The sequence below is a fragment of the Coenobita brevimanus genome, chromosome 65 (genome assembly GCF_032717465.1).
Source record: "Coenobita brevimanus isolate Jiangsu-jjx chromosome 65, ASM3271746v2, whole genome shotgun sequence".
NCBI classification, from domain to species: domain Eukaryota; kingdom Metazoa; phylum Arthropoda; class Malacostraca; order Decapoda; family Coenobitidae; genus Coenobita; species Coenobita brevimanus.
In genome coordinates, this window is record NC_137018.1 from 31,463,138 (window position 1) to 31,481,108 (window position 17,971).

The following is a 17,971-nucleotide window of genomic DNA, read 5'->3' on the forward strand; positions in this document are numbered from 1 at the left end:
AGTCCATGTGAGCTTTTATAATGAAAAAACATGTCCTTACATACATGAGACCAGTTTGCACGGTACCCCTAGTTTGACAAATGAACGCATTATTTGGTTACTGTACGAACATGCCAGGTAAGCTTGGATGGCCTACTGTATGTGTGTTTTACATGTAATTAATATTTATTCTTGTTTAAAATTGCTATACACAGCATTATAGGTATAAGCTGGTGGTGGTCAAACACCAAACCCCCTTTTTCCCATAAGTTATAAACTCTTTTACACAAGCATTCACTTGATGAGATTTCCATAAACATAACTAGTCTAACAGCATGACCCCCCTGTACAGTACAATGATATTTTATTATGCTTATTACAGTATTTGAGGGTGTTTTTCTATGTCTGAATATTATACAGTACAGGTATAGGATTTTATAGGGGATTAGAGCCCTTTCAGAGGGTTTTGGGGGGTAGTAGGTCACTGTCCATCAGTAGTCATCTTTCAGTGCCCCCTTGGCCACTATATGCCAGACAGTTGAAGGTTTATGTCTTTTTTCTCTTCTCATCTTTTTCCTGTGTCTAGATCCTACCCACTCCTATTTTAATGGGAATAAAAGTTAAGAGGATATGCAAGCTATGTATTCCAGCTGTTACAGTGCATTGGTTTGCTTATTTGGCAGGCTTGTGTAGAGAACCTCCTGTACTATGGCCAGGTACGTCTGCTGCCAATCTTCCAGTACTCAAATGTGTACACTGTGACACCATGCCTCCAGAAGCTGTACTCAAGCTCATGCCTCCAGGATGAATGTCAGCGTGCTGTAGCCAAGACACCACATCCTCTCCCTCAGCTGTCTCACATCCTTACTCTTTACTGCAGGTTACTTTTTTAGCTTACTGGTACTTTACTTTCTGTGTACAGTAGACTCTCCAGATGTGTGGATTAGATTTTAACATAGGCCACCATGCATACAGAGATCCCTATCCCATTAAAATTGAGTAAAGTAAGTGAACCATTCATCTGACTGGATCGTAACTTGCCTTCTGAAGACCCTGCATGTCCCCAACCAGACTACAGATATGTTTTCTAAGGGTATAGCCTACATGTAAAACAAACACAAGGCAGGGACATTTAATAGGTTTAATCATCATCCATCATCCAATCCTATGTCATCCCATGAGGGAGCGTAGGAACCCGGGGCTAGGCAAGTTGGTCCTAACATTTAAGATGAGAGTGACCAGCCTCACTCATGCCAGAGTGACATTATGTGAGCAATAAACCCCAACCACCCCTTGGATATAAACCTACACAGGCTTACTCTGATTGGAACACCTTAATTACCCCACTAAACCACCAGGTGCCAAAATTTGGTTATATGGTTACAACCAAGCATAATACTGTAAATGGTATCCTGGTGTACACGAAACCATTTGGCTTGTCACTCAGTGTAGAGTCACCCATAGGCAGAGGGAAGAGGAAAGAATGAAGGAAAGAAAGACAGAAGAGGGAGTGTAAAGTCACCTGTAGGCAGAAGAAAGAGGAAAGAAAGAAGGAAAGAAAGACAGAAGAGGAAGGATGAAAGAGAGGAAAGGACAAACACCCAAAGCAGCACTAGATGGAGTGAGTGGATGGTGAGCACCCCCACCATGGAAAGTGGGGAAAGACCATGATACCAACTTGCTTATTAAAAACCCTCTGTGATCCCAGGTACACCTCATATATGCTATCTGAGGACATAGTTTACTATATAGAGATAAAGCAGACAAGCCAGTGACATTAAAGAGGTTTGAATGAACAGAGCAGACATATTAGAGTGACACTGAAGAGGTTCAGAGGAATAAAAAATTTGGATAAAGTAACCACATGGGTAGTTTCAGCTGTCAGGGATCCCTCACAAGCACCACAGTGCAACCGGCATGCTTTTTCCACACGAGAAATTCTTGATGCCACTTTTTTTCAGCCATGCATGGGGATTTTGTGCGCATGGAACTGTCTACTGTAAATTTGTATTTTTCATTTTTCATTTTTCATTTTTTTTTTCAAATTTGAATCAGCAACCCTTTCCTGCAATATACAGTCCTTAACTATTTCAGCAAAGTGTGAATTCTTTTGGCTAATTTAATCTGCACTGTATGGTAAGCATGAGCTGCATGATGTAGACAGTATTATGATCCTTTATGATTAATCAGATCTGAGGCACTAAGACAGCCAGTCAGCTTGACTGAGTGCTAACCTGTGAATGGTAAAATGCTGGTAGTTCTATAATTCTCATGATAATCAACCTTGGCTGAAAGCATGATGCTGTGTTAGCATTGTGCAGCTCCTGTGAGTTACATATCCTCATAGACTTAAAGAGCACTCTTTTAGTCTGTAAAGTTATTTTCATATAAAGTGAGACAGCTCAGTTTTGATATTCATAGTTACCAATCATTCTCAGTATTTTTGCATTAACTTGTCAGCATATTTTTTCTCTTTCATTTTCATAAATATTAACAAAAAAAGAAGAAAATCTGTCTCTGTCTTCCTCTCCTTGTTGGAGCTTATTACAGTGTAGCCTACAAGGACTGTGTGAAAGATGTTCTCTCATCTCTATCCCAAAGGTCTGAACTAATGTAGACAAAGAACTCCATTTTTGCCAAGTTACTTTGATTGGGGTTAATCATGGGAGAGTGCAATCCAAACATAAGCACTACCAAAGAGACTGCTGGGCTTTCTATGTGTTTGAACATCACAGTTTTTATGTTGTATCCTGAAAACTTTCAGAACTGTTTAATACCAAAAGACAATATCATCATAATTATCATCCTAGCCATGTTTTCATTATTACAGTAGTGTTTCCATGTTTTTATGGAATGTGAGGAGCAAGTAAGGCCCTTCGCTGAATTTCTTAAGAAACATGAATAAGAGGAAAGTGAAGTTTCAGTTGCATCAACCCATTCTTGTTTCATAGGGATTATGAGACTTCATGCAAGAGTACTAGGTGGTAGGATTGCAACTTCCCTCTGGTATAATGGAAATATGCAAACCCAGCTCCCACCCTTTAAATTGTTATTATGTTGAATGAAATATATAGGAAGTAATCTCTTCTCTTTCAGTTGCTCAGATGAGGTGAGATGAAGAGAATGATCAAAGTGATGGGAAAGTCATAGAATTGTTTGTGAATCATACCAGGTATCTATCTGTCATCTAATCCTTTAGTTCACCATGAGGAGCATAGGGGTCCAGGGCTAGTCTACCCAGTCCAGACAGTCAAGGGGACAGTCACCAGTCACATAACCCTTTGTGGTATTGTGTATGCAACAAATCCCAACCACTGCACAAGTTTAGACCCTTACAGTCACCATAACCCCATAGATCACCAGGCATCCATTGGCTTATTGTAAGGTTACCACCCAACAAAGCAAATGGTTTCCAGGATTGTAAGAAATTACTTGGTTTTGTTATTCAGTCTAAAATCACTTGAAGGTAGCACCTGCCACCATGATAGTGGATAGTATATATATATATATATATATATATATATATATATATATATATATATATATATAAAACACTCTGTACTGTTCTGTTCAGTGTATTGTGGTTAGCAGTATCTTAATTGAAGTACATTGCCAAAAGTATGGTAACAGGATACAAGAAGGAGCTCACAATCCAATCCTTATTTCTCATGAAAAGGTATGATGTGTCCTCAGTGTAATGCTCATGCATACACTGCAATACTTATGCTTACCACGTACATATGATTCTCACTAGACAGTCTCTACAAGATGTCTCTGAATTTGTCAGGATGTACTGGATGCATACCAGTGTATACAGTCTCCTGGAATCATGCAAGATGGGCCATAAAAACAGTTATTGACTCGTTTCTGGGGCTGGTTATGTTCAGTGAAAAACTATATAACCAATGTGCTCTACATGTAACTTGTTTTAACTTTAATTTACATTACAGTACAGTGACTTCACATTCAGTACAGTAATTAGATCAGAAAACACTGCTGTACTGGACAAATAATAATACAGTAAAACCTCACCATAACAAACTAATTGGGGCCTAAGCCATTCTGAAAAAAACAAAATTCCAATAAAAGTGGCACCCAGACTTCCCCCTGCTAACCCAGACTTTTCCTGGTACAATAATCCCTCATTTATCTGGGCATGCAGTATCCAGACCTATTCATTATCCAGATACTGGACCATGGCTCTATTAAGCCATTATCTGGACATAAAAGTCCCTGAGAACTTCAGCCAGCCAGCCAGTCAATATGTTCAAATATTCAGTACCGTATCATGGCTGCTGGGCACGAGCTGTGAACGGGAAAAAGACCGTAACCCAATCAGAGCTAAAATGTCTGTCTGCCCCTGTACTGAATGGTCAAATTCATGCACTGGTCCGATCACTCCCAATGAACCTCCAGCACCTGAGTAATACAACTCTAACCCACAAGCGATGTCAAAACATTTGTACACATTCCCACCGAATATCCAGAGTGACACGTCCACAGGGCTAAGTCTTTCCCAACTGGCACCACGCATCAAATACGGACCGCAGGCCATGAGTACATGTTCGGTGACAGCGGCCGTCCACCTCTGTACCGAAAATCCAAAGTCGCCCGGTCACTGGGAGTTTTGTTTCCGAATGGCCATCACACATCTAACAGACCATAAGTCACGAGTAAATGTCCGCCTCGTGACAGAAGGGTGAAAATCCAGCCCACAGCCTCGCATCTCCCCCCCTCTGTCCCTCCTCCATACCCTTCCGGCTCCTCCCTCACTCCCTCAGTCCCTCCCCTCCTTCGTGCTGATAGCACTGACTTGTGAGTATTTAATTTTTTTGTGATTTATTCATTTACTATTGGTCATATCGAAATTCCAAGGTGACCACGAGAAAGCTCATGAAATTTTGCATCTGGACATGTGCTTAACTCTTGGAAGGTGCTGGCAAAATTTTGCACTAGATGGTGGGAAGTTATATTGAAGTTATGGTTTACTCCTGAACACTATTTATTCTCACTGCACATCTGTACTTTTACTAGTCAGTTTTCTGTGTTTTTATTAGCCTTATCTTATAGTATAAACACCAGTGAAGATGATGTTATACCATTTATACCAATTTAACCAATTTCTGGTGGCATATTTGACCGTGGAATTTTTTTGAGGCCCGGGAGCAGTTATCACTGGTGTCAGGTAACTGGTTTTCCAACCGTCTTGAGGTTTTTTGTGGATGTCTGTTGTTTATGCATTGTTTCCTTGGTGTTTAGCATCAGTATTGAAAATCTTATGTGTGTTTTGATGTCTAAATATGGCAGACTGACCTGAAAACAGTGGCAAAGTTAGGATGGGTATTGTACAGTACACACAGTAACGTATAGGTAGGATGTTTTTGGTTTTCAATGTTTTTTTTTTTTTCTTCGTTTTCTTGGTGTTTAGCATTACTTTGGATATTCTTATGTGTGTTTTGATGTCTAAATGTGGCAGATTGACCTGAAAACTGCCAAATTTAGGAGGGGTACTGTATACTGTACAGTAGTGTATATGTAGGGTGTTTTTTGGTTTTCAATTTTTTTTTTCCATGGTTTTCATGGTGTTTAGCATTACTTTGGATATCCTATGTGTGTTCTGATATCTAAATATGCCTGAATGACCAGAAGACACTGCCAGAGTAAGCAGAGGTACTGTACAAATAGGTTAGGTATAGGTTGGAGGTTGGGTATAGCCAGGGTCTGGGTATAGTCAGGGGAATATTGTTCATTATGTGGACACTGCCACTACCCACACATGCCTTTGGCTCTGTTACGTTGGATAATTGAGGGATTTCTGTATGTCAGACATTAGTCTGGATGGCACGAATGGTTTTTCACTACCACTGCAGTACAGTACTGTACTGGATTATACATTCACTACAATAATCAAATGGTATAATACTCATATATATATATATATATATATATATGAATGTATGTGTATATATATATATATATATATATATCTATCTATCTATCTATCTATCTATTGCCAGACGCCTCAATCCCGTTTGGGGTGGCCACAAACAAATTGCCTCCAAGTCGCCCTGTCCCCCGCCATTTCACTCCCCTGCTCCCAACTCACACCCCCCTCTCTCATATACCTCTCCACCCCATCTCTCCATCTCATCCTCGGCCTCCCCCTCCCTCTTTCCCCCTCCACCTCACTCACATACACTCTCTTCGTCAGTCTTTGACCCTCCATCCTCTCCACATGGCCAAACCACCTCAGTGTGTTCCTCATAACGCTTCCTATCACATCCACATCAACACCACAACGCTCCTTTATATCCTCATTCGTCAGCCTGTCTCTCCATGTGACTCCACAGGCTCCTCTTAAATAACTCATTTCCACAGCTCTCACTCTTGACTTGTGTCCTTCCAACAACGTCCAAGCTTCACTTCCGTATGTTAGAGTTGATATCACAATACTGTCATGTAGTAACTTTTTCACTTCCATGCTCACTTCCCTGTTTCTTATCACTACTTTCAAAGAACCAGCAACCTTTCTTCCCTGCTGTACCCTTTCAAGCACTTCACCCTCCAAACCTCCATCCTTACTCATCACACTACCCAAGTACTTAAACGTACTCACATTTTCCAATTCCTCACCATCCAACCTCGCTGTACATTCACTGACTTCACCTCTCTCAAAGACCATCACTTTACTCTTCCCTACATTCACCTTCAGATTCCGTTTCTTACACACTCTCTCAAACTCATCCACCAAGCCTTGCAGCTCCCCTTCGTCTTCACTCAACAACACGGTATCATCTGCAAACAACAGTACAGGGAGTTTCCAGACACTATCCTCTCTCACCAGGGCCACTCCAACATCCACTACCCTACCTTGTACCTCTTTTATTACCCCATCCATGTATATATATATATATATATATATATATATATATACAGTAGAACCCCTCTCATTCGGACTATATGGGGGGAAGGGTTGTCCGAATTAGCAGATTGGACCATCAGGGTAATCTCCAGTTCTTACCAAAAACTATCTACATATGGTATGTTTGTTAATTATTAACATGTGTGGCATATGTCAACCCTGCATAACTGCAAAAGATGAAAGGATACTAAAATAACCAAACTAATCATGTACGATAATTTTGTATTGCATAATTTACAGGTAAGGCCATGACAAGAAACTAGCCTACATTTTAAATTGTAGTAAGTGACTAAGGCCCCTGTAGGCAAAAAAATAAATTAATTAATTAACTGTAATATTTGGAATAAAAATAAAACTTATGTAGGCAAAAAATACATTGTCATCTTTGGCATATTGATAACGCCCATATGGGCAAGAAGCTAATGTTTAATGTACAAGTAAAGCACATTTAAGTACAAAAAATAACCTACAGTAATCATTAAACACTGCAGAATATTCTGACCCATTTTTGTGTAAGCAAACTCCTCTTTTTAACACTTTTATTCATTGCAGAAGCTACACTTGCATTAAGGGGCATGGTAAGGAGGATTAACTTTTGAAATACAGCGTAAAAATATATATGGTTGGTGAACAAGTTGATGGAACGAATGCTAGTGTGTGTTTAAACAGGCGCCCATGTTGAGACCTAGCGTGATCCGAGACTAAACGAATGACTATCGCTTTCCGCGCCAATACTGAAAATGACTTTAGAATTACTTTCAACATATTTTTGGAGCTTATTATTTTTAAATTTTGTCCGAATTAACAGAAATCCGGATCAAAGGGGTCCAGACCAAAGAGGTTCTACTGTATATATATATATATATGGGGAAAGGAAAAATATATTTAGGGTGGCAGGTCAGGTGAAGAAGGATAATCGGGATATCATAGGTGAGCAGTGTGTGAAGAATGATGAAGGAAGGGTAGTGGTGAACAGTGAGGATATTAAAGATGCATGGAGAGAGCATTATAACCGGTTGTTGAATGAGGAGTTTGACTGGGACAGGGAAGGTTTGGAGCCAGCAGATCCAGTGTCTGGCCCTTGGCCTTTGATTGATACTGCTACTGTGAGTGAGGCAATAGGCAGGATGAGGGTGGGGAAGGCAGCAGGTGTGTCTGGGTTGACTGCCGAAATGTTGAAGGCCTCAGGCGATATAGGGGTGAGTTTAGTCACTGACCTGATAAATAGGATTATTTATGAGTGTGTTGTCCCAGATGATTGGCTGAAGAGTGTAATTGTAAATGTGTATAAAGGGAAGGGTGATGCCCTGGAAAGAGGGAATTATAGAGGTATAAAGCTTTTAGATCAGATAATGAAGGTAATGGAGAGAGTTTTAGAAGGTATGATTAGAGAAAGAGTGAATATTGATGAGATGCAGTTTGGGTTTATGCCAGGTAGGGGGACCACTGATGCCATATTCATTGTTCGACAGCTTCAGGAAAAATATATTGGTAGGAGAAGGGATCTTTATTTTGTTTTTGTTGATTTGGAAAAGGCCTTTGACAGAGTCCCTAGAGAGGTGGTGAAGTGGGCAATGAGAAAGCTTGGCTTGGAGGAGTGGCTGGTTAGGGTGGTTATGGCCATGTATGTGGGTGCTCACACCCAGGTGAGAGTGAATGGAGATTTGAGTGATGAGTTTTCCGTGAATGTTGGTGTGCATCAGGGGTCAGTCTTGAGTCCCATGTTGTTTATCATGGTACTTGAAGCCCTTTCACGTGACTTTAGAAACGGACTCCCGTGGGAGTTGTTGTATGCTGATGATTTGGTGTTGATTGCAGAGAATGAAAGGGAGGCGGAGGAAAGGTTTAGGAAGTGGAGAGATGGTATGGGGCAAAAGGGTTTAAGGGTAAATGCAGATAAAACAAAAGTGATGATATCTAGGGTTGGTGGCGGTACTGTCAAAGACGAGGGAGAGTGGCCATGTGCAGTTTGCCACAAGGGCGTGGGAAGTAATTCCATCTTGTGCGGTGTGTGTGATAAATGGGTGCATAAGAGATGTAGTGGTATCAGAGGTAGACTGCGAGATAATGCTGATTTTATGTGTACGGCGTGCATGGGTGAGCAGGTGGAGATCGTCAGACGTGAAAGAATTGAACTTGCTGGTGAATCTCTTCAGTGTGTGGAAGAGTTTTGTTATTTAGGAGACATGTTGTGTGCTGGAGGTGGGGCTGGAGCTAGCTCTGTGGCTAGGGTGAGAAGTGGTTGGAAGAAGTTCAGGGAGCTCTTGCCTCTCCTGACATTGAGGGGCTCTCCCTACGTGCTAAGGGGTCTTTGTATGCAGCGTGTGTTAGGAGTGTAATGCTGTATGGCAGTGAGACCTGGGCAGTGAAGGAGGAAGACATTCGCCGGCTCAGACGTACAGAAATGACAATGATTAGGTGGATGTGCAGTGCGTCCCTGCGTCCAAGGCCTGGAGGGGCTGGGTTTACAATGGAAGAGTTGAGAGGTAGGATGGGACTGGAGTGTATTGGTGTTGTGATGAGGAGAGGTAGATTGAGGTGGTTTGGACATGTGGAGAGGATGGGGGATGATAGTTGGGTGAGGAAGGTGAGAAGTGTTAATATTGGGGGTGGGGTTATGAGGGGTAGACCGAGAAAGACATGGGATGAGGTCATTAAGTGTGACCTTAGGGTTAAGGGACTGAACAGGGAGGCTGCAATGGATCGTGCAGCATGGAGAGCCGCCATTAGGTGACCAAGGCCGACACATGCAAACGAAAACTAAAAACGAAAAATATATATATATATGTATATATATATATATATATATATATAAATATATATATATATATATATATATGTATATATATATATGTATATATATACAGTAATCCCTCATGATATGATGCCTCTTTATACAATATTTTGCTTATACAATGTCAAAATTTTAATACCCTACGCACACTATATGATGGGAACGATTTGCTACAACGATGGATCATCTGCGGCTCAGTGAACAGCGAATGAGCAAACGCAACGCTAACGTCCTCACTGTCGGTGCTGGACAACACACATTTGTCCACCGATCCAGCCTCATCAGCTAGCCCTGCCCAGCCAGCCAGTTCCAACAGTGAGGAGTGAGCGCTGTGAGGCCGAGTCGGGACAATTTGCCATCAAGTCAATTCGCCGTCAGGACGATTCCCCATCATTTATTTACATATCGGATTAAGTAGCAAGTACACTAGTTTTTTAATTATGTGAGTTATAAAAGTGATGGTGGTTTATTGTTTTTATAGTAAATGTAAAATATGGCATCAAATCATGGGTATTAAATGAAGAAACAAGAATATATTGAAACATGAATCAGCTGATTTACGATCGTTCATTCATATTAACATAAGGCTACATACGAGACATTGGCATTTATTTAAATGCCTAATGACCTTAAGTGAACGATCGACATACTTTGGAATTATACGAATAATCTTCATATTACGTCTGTATAAACGTTTCGGGATATTTTGCCATCAAGTCAGTTCTCCATCACAACAATAACATGACAATTCGCCATTGGGACTTTTCAACGTCAGGATGATTCCCTGTAGTTTATTTTCACCTCAGTTTATTTAGCAAGTACATTAGTTTTTTAATACTGTACTTGTACCTCTTCAAAGTCGTTTTAAAATATACCCAGGATGTTGTAGCACCAATGGAAATTAATGAAGACAGCTATGGGTGATGCTAGAATATAATTCAAAGTCAACTACACAAGGCAGAAACAACTTAAATATTGTCTAAAAGTGCAGCCTACAAATGATATCCAAAGCCTACGCTATTGAATGAACATGGACTTTGACAGATCCCCCTGAAAATTAGTTATTAAAGTATTAATCAATAATAAGTATATTTATAGAATGATGGGGAATCGTCCATATTATGACGGCGAATTGTCGACTTCACGGCGAATTGTCTAGGAACCACATCAACAACCCTACTTGCTCCAGTAAAGGTAAGAACTATTGTATACTGTAGTTTTCATTTTTTTTTTCCTGTATTCACTATTAATGTGTTACTTTAAATGTTTAAACATAAGGATATTTCATGTGAGTGCTAAGGTGTGTGTATGTGAGAGTTTAGGCAGGTCTGGGAACGTATCCCCATTGACTCCATGTTATAATGGGCTTGCTGTACGATGGATCGCTTTCCGATGGGGTTTTCAGGAATGGAACCCCCATCGTATAATGAGGGATTACTGTATATATATATATATATATATATATATATATATATATATACATATCTATCTGTCTATCTGTCTATTGCCAGACGCCTCAATCCCGTTTGGGGTGGCCACGAACAAATCGCCTCCACGTCGTCCTGTCCCCCGCCATTTCACTGCCCTTCTCCCAACTCACACCCCCCTTTCTCATATACCTCTCCACCCCATCCCTCCATCTCATCCTTGGCCTCCCCCTCCCTCCTCCCCCCTCCACCTCACTCACATACACTCTCTTCATCAGTCTTTCACCCTCCATCCTCTCCACATGACCAAACCACCTCAGTGTGTTCCTCATAACACTTCCTATCACATCCACATCCACACCACAACGCTCCTTTATTTCCTTATTCGTCAGCCTGTCTCTCCATGTGACTCCACAGGCTCCTCTTAAATAACTCATTTCCACTGCTCTCACTCTTGACTTGTGTCCTTCCAACGTCCAAGCTTCACTTCCCTACATTAGAGTTGGTATCACAATGCTGTCATGTAGTAACTTTTTCACTTCCATGCTCACTTCCCTGTTTCTTATCACTGCTTTCAAAGAACCAGCAACCTTTCTTCCCTGCTGTACCCTTTCAAGCACTTCACCCTCCAAACCTCCATCCTTACTCATCACACTACCCAAGTACTTAAACGTACTCACATTTTCCAATTCCTCACCATCCAACCTCGCTGTACATTCACTGATTTCACCTCTCTCAAAGACCATCACTTTACTCATCCCTACATTCACCTTTAGATTCCGTTTCTTACACACTCTCCCAGACTCATCCACCAAGCCTTGCAGCTCCCCTTCGTCTTCACTCAACAACACAGTATCATCTGCAAACAACAGTACAGGGAGTTTCCAAACACTATCCTCTCTCACCAGGGCCACTCCAACATCCACTACCCTACCTTGTACCTTTTTTATTACCCCATCCATGAACAGATTGAACAGCCATGGAGACATGACATCCCTGTTTCAACCCAACCTACAAAGAGAAAAATTCACTTAGTTCACCATCCTCACGCATTGCAGCTTAGCACCATCATACATACTCTTCACAGCATTCAACAACTTTCCATCTACTCCATATATTCTTAATACTTTCCACAATCCTTGTCTATCCACCCTGTCATATGCTTTCTCCAAATCCATGAAAGCCGCATACAACTTCTTTCCCTTCTCTAGAAACTTTTCCACTAAAGATCTCTCTCTATATATATATATTATATATATATATATATATATATACAGTATCCATTTATCTATCTATCTATATATTTATGTACAGTATATAATACTGTACTGTACACTGATAAACATGTCTTTTATTTACCTTATTGTGGTGAGCATAATTGAAGTGGTCAGGCAGTCCAGACTGCTTCTGGCTTTATCAAACTTTTTCTGATATACAGTGGGCCCGCATAGTATGCGAGTGGATGGGCGGTCCTGGTCCTCGCGCACTGTGAATACATAATCTTATGGGAAAACTTACATATGGGCAGTACACCCTCATACCTTGACATTTTTACCCTTAAAGACATAATAGAGGAAAAAATTTTCAGACATACACTACAGATATAGCTAACAAAAATATGGTCAGTCACCTTAATAACAGTAGACAGCAGGCCTGATGGACTTTAATAACAGGGGTTCTGAGGCGCGGCAACACACTTAGAGTGCCCCCGCCGCAGCCCCTGCCGCACCACGCTTGTTTGACGATTGCCAGTGTTGTATTATTCCAGGCATTGACGAAGAAATTTACAGCCTGTCGAATGTTATATTTCTTCCAGAATGCAGCAACAGTCATTATCGTGGGGGTTGCAGGGGGAGTATGCCAGGTGAAGCAGGTGAGTCAGGTGGGGCTGTGGAGGTGGAGGGGACAGTGGCAGGCAAGTCAGGGGAGGTGGTGAGGGGAGGATCCTCTATCTTCTCCTCACTACTGCTAACATTTTCAGCTATTTCCTTCATCTCTTCTTGTTTGTCTGTTTCATTCCCCATCTTGTTATGGACGTACTGTAAGTATAACACCTTGGCATTCGCAAAATAACTCATTCAAGTGAATCCAAACATTATTATAGAAACTGGGTATCTGTTCTAAGTTACCGCTATTGCCAAAAACGTTATTGTCGAAGTCATTATTGGTGAGATCTTACTGTAGACTCCTCTTGAGCACCTTCCCCATGAGCCTCCAAGTCACTATTGGCGCGTCGTGCAGGGAGTTGGGGGTCGTGTAGTCAGGGAAAAAGGCGGTTTTGGGCCACTCCTTGCCTCTGCCTCACGTATTGTGGGGTTAACTCGCGCATTCAAGGTTTTATGGTTATGATTTTTGGCTGCTCGTGTACTATACGATTCGTGTACTGTGATCACGTGTACCGTGCGAGCGAACTGTATAAGAATTTAGTCCGGTAGCGCCTCGATTCCAATAAAAGGGAATTCTGGTCTATTGAAGTCAGTTATATCGAGATTTTACTCTTAAGGGGACAATTTAAGACTTCAGAATTCCAAGAATTTTGTAAACAATGATAGACTAACAGACAGAATTGCAATTTGGTATGATGAAGGGCAGGTAGGAACAAACACACACACACACACACACACACACACACACACACACACACACACACACACACACACACACACACACACACACACACACACACACTCTGAATTATCTGATGGGTAATGAACCAGTCACAAAAGTGAGAGAAGAGAAAGATTTGGGAGTGCTGGTCCAGGACAGTTTGTCACCTGAAAAACATATTAATAAGACAGTTAGAGAGACATACAAACTCTTGACTAACATAAGAGTAGCTTTTCATTATATGGATGAGGAGATGATGAAAAAATTGATAATGGCCATGATCTGCCCCAGGTTAGAATATGCAGCAGTAGTGTGATCCCCACACAAAAAGAAAGATATAAACAAGATTTAGAGAATACAAAGAACAGCAACCAAAATGGTCCCCAGTCTGGCAGATGTCATACAGAGAGAGGTTGGAAAAGCTGGATTTGCCTTCCTTAGAGGAAAGGAGAAAGAGAGGCTACATGATTGCAGCTCCGGTACGGCCTGCGGACCCTCCTAAAAAACATCTCTGGCACTTTGGAGCTGTGGATTGGGAGGCCCTCAGGCAGTACTTCTTTGATTTTCCCTGGAATGACTATTGCTTCCATGGCCGGGAGCCATCTGGGTGTGCCTTGCGCATTACGGAGGTTATTCTTTCGGGCATGGAAGCATACATTCCTTTCTCATATCCTTTGACTAATGGACGAAAGCCTTGGTTTAATCACGCTTGTTCTAATGCTGTCCGCAACAAGGAGAGGGCCTATAAAAGGTACCGGAGCCAACCCACCTCTGAATCACATCTTTTATACATTTCTGCCCGGAATCGTGCTAAGTCTGTTCTTTGCTCTGCTAAAAATAATTTCATCCGTACAAAATGCTTTCAACTCTCTAACTCGAACTCTTCCCGCTCCTTCTGGCACCTTGCCAAAAACCTTTCTAAGAACTTTACCTCATCATCTTTCCCTCCTGTTTTCTACTCTGATGACTCTGTAGCTATTTCTTCTGCTGATAAAGCTGATCTCTTCGCTCAGACTTTCTCCTCCAATTCCACCTTAGATGATTCCAGTGCTGTTCCTCCGTCACTTCCTCCCTCTGACTTCCTCATGGCTAACATTAAAATTTCTTCAGCTGATGTATTTTCTGCCATTGCTGGTCTCAGTACTAAAAAGGCATATGGGCCTGATGGAGTCCCTCCTGTTGTTCTCAAGAACTGTGCTTCTGTGCTTACACCCTGCCTAGGCAAACCCTTTCGCCTTTGTCTGTCAACTTGTACATTTCCTTCTTGCTGGAAGTTTGCTCTCATTCAGCCAGTCCCAAAGAAGGGTGACCATTCCCAACCCTCTAACTATCGTCCAATTGCTTTAACATCCTGTATCTCAAAAGTTTTTGAGTCTATTTTTAATAGAAAAATTTTAAAGGATCTTTCCTATCACAACCTTCTTTCTGATCGTCAGTATGGATTCCGTCAGGGACGCTCCACAGGCGATCTTCTCACCTACCTTTCAGACTCCTGGTCATCCTCCTTTCAGGACTTTGGCGAAAGCTTTGCCATTGCACTTAACATCTCAAAGGCTTTCGATCGAGTCTGGCATAAATCTTTAATTTCTAAACTGCCCTCTTACGGTTTCTATCCTTCTATCTGTGCCTTCATGTCTAGCTTCCTTTCTGGTCGTTCTGTAGCCGCTGTTGTAGATGGCCATCATTCTTCCTCTAGATCTATTAACAGTGGTGTTCCTCAGAGCTCTGTCCTATCACCAACTCTCTTCCTTTTTGTTCATCAATGACTTTCTAAGCTGTACATCTAACCCTATCCACTCATACGCTGATGACTCCACCCTTCACCTTTCCATTCAGTTCCTGCAGCATCCATCTCAGCAGTTATTTCAACAAACAAGGGATGGGGCTATGGCACACCTAATGTCTGACTTGGCTCATATCTCTGACTGGGGCAAAAATAATCTGGTTGTTTTTAACCCTTGAAACGCGGAGCGTCGTGTTTGCGACGATCGCCAAAAAGGACATAACGGCGGATCGTCGCGTTTGCGATTTGAGTTAATTTTGAATAAACGCGGGCACGGATGTTCCAGCTGGTATTGTCTATCAGTACCACCACCCTTTAGCTACAATTAGCATACTTGACCTTTGTACTACTGACCTCCATTGTTGCCAAGTATCGCATTTTTCCCCCCTCCCCCCACCACCACGGCCCGGCCAGCCTGGCTGTGATATATGGCAGCGCTCTGACTGCTCAGAACTGTAAATCTGCGCTCTCCTCTCACAAGCAGTTTATGCTAATAGGAAATGCTTGTTTCCCCAGTTGTCACACTAGCTTTTTTTCGCACGGTTTGCCCCTGTTTAGCATCAGTTTACCCCAGGCTTTCACAGTGACATTATGGCGAGTTCTAGCTCTTCCGAGTCAGTGCGAGCAGCTGACAGGAACGAGAATAAAGTGACGGGCGTAAGGCAGAATAAAAGCGTGCTGCGGTGATCTTTTGGGAAGTAATATGATTGAAAATAATGTAGTATATGTGTTTTTAGCTGTGAAAATGGAAATGTTTGTTGAGTGACGGGAAGACCGCCGCCGCGCTGCATGTCGGCCGAAACTTCGTTGATTTTAGCCTTATTTGCAGTGCTTATTGTACAAATACGGATTCCAAACTACCTGTAGGTTGTAGTATAAAGTTTACTGTGGCAAAATGAGGCTGTGGTAGAGGGGAAACCGGGTTGCTGGAGATGTGAAAGTGAAGATTTTGTTACCCAAATTTGCAAGTCTCCACAGGTCCTTGGGTAGTCCACGAAGGCTCAACACCTGTCTCTGGAGAAATCTGAATGTAAGTACTATCTGCCATACCAAGTATAATGTTTTAGGGTTAATCTCTGATTTTTGGCTAATATTTTCCTACAGGTACTCAGACCACGATTCTACCCCGCCACCCGGGGGGGGGGGGTCGGCTGTCCATGGCCGCGTTTTAGGGGTTAATGCATCACAGACTCAGTTTTTGCACCTATCAACCCGACAAAATCTTCCACAGGTATACCCACGTATGTTTAATAATACTTAACTTAATCCTGCATCATCGTTGAACATTCTTGGGGTTTCATTTGCTCGGGACTTGTCTTGGAAAGATCATATTACATCTCTTGTAAAATCTGCTTCCAAGCAATTGGGTGTGCTAAGCCGACTCCGTTCCTTCTTTGCCCCTGCACAATTGTTGACTCTATACAGGGGTTTTATCCGCCCCTGTGTGGAGTACAACTCTCATGTGTGGGGAGGCTCCCCACATACAGCTCTTCTCAATAGGGTGGAGTCAGAGGCTTTTCATCTCATTAACTCTCCCCCTGTTACTGACTCCCTTCAACCTCTGTCTCTTCACCGCAATGTTGCATCTTTATCTCTTTTCTATCGCTACTTCAGTGGTCACTGTTCCTCTGAAATGTCTGCATGCATTCCTCCACTTCTACGACGGGCGCATAGCACCTGTCTAGCAGCAAACTCTTACCCCTTTTCTGTCCAACTCTCTAATGCAAAAGGTAACCGTTACTTCCAGTCCTTCATTTATGCAACAGGTCAACTCTGGAACTGTCTCCCTCTGTCTGTATTTCCTGCTTCCTATGATCTCCAGTCTTTCAAAAGCAGTGTGTCCAGGCATCTTGAAATGAATGGATCTTGAATTTGGCTCTCTTTTGTATTTTGTTTTTCTCTTGGAAGGAACAGTTTTGTGGGCTCATTGCCTTTGGTTCCTTCAAAAAAAAAAAAAAAAAAAAAAAAAAAAAAAAAAGTGTTCAGGACCATGATGGGAGTAGATATTATTGACAAAGAAGATCCGTTTGTATGGGATAAGAGAGTAACAAGAGGACACGGAATGAAACTGAAGAAGTCAAGCTGCTTGAACGATATCAAGAAATATAGTTTCCTTATAGATGTATAGACCTGTGGAATAGGATAAGAGAGTAACAAGAGGACACGGAATGAAACTGAAGAAGTCAAGCTGCTTGAACGATATCAAGAAATATAGTTTCCTTATAGATGTATAGACCTGTGGAATAGCCTGGACAAAGAGATCGTCCAGTCAAAAAACTTAAACGAGTTTAAAGCTAAATTTGACTTACTGAGAAACAGAGACGGGACCCCACGAGCCTAGCTCATTTCCTGTATATCACAATTAGGTAAATACACACACACACACACACACACACACACACACACACACACACACACAAAATGGTACTGTCCAACAAGCTATTATGGTGATAGCATGT

At 41.8% G+C, this 17,971-nt stretch overlaps 1 protein-coding gene across 1 annotated transcript in view; it reads left to right on the top strand.

Moving 5' to 3' along the window:
- The window catches only part of Nprl2 (Nitrogen permease regulator-like 2), a 103,110-nt gene that overhangs the window by 38,704 nt on the left and 46,435 nt on the right, over positions 1 to 17,971 (top strand). The window contains exon 4 of the mRNA XM_080276466.1: positions 663 to 859. Within this exon, the coding sequence (XP_080132592.1) occupies positions 663 to 859 (197 nt within the window). The remainder of the gene's footprint in view (positions 1 to 662; positions 860 to 17,971) is intronic.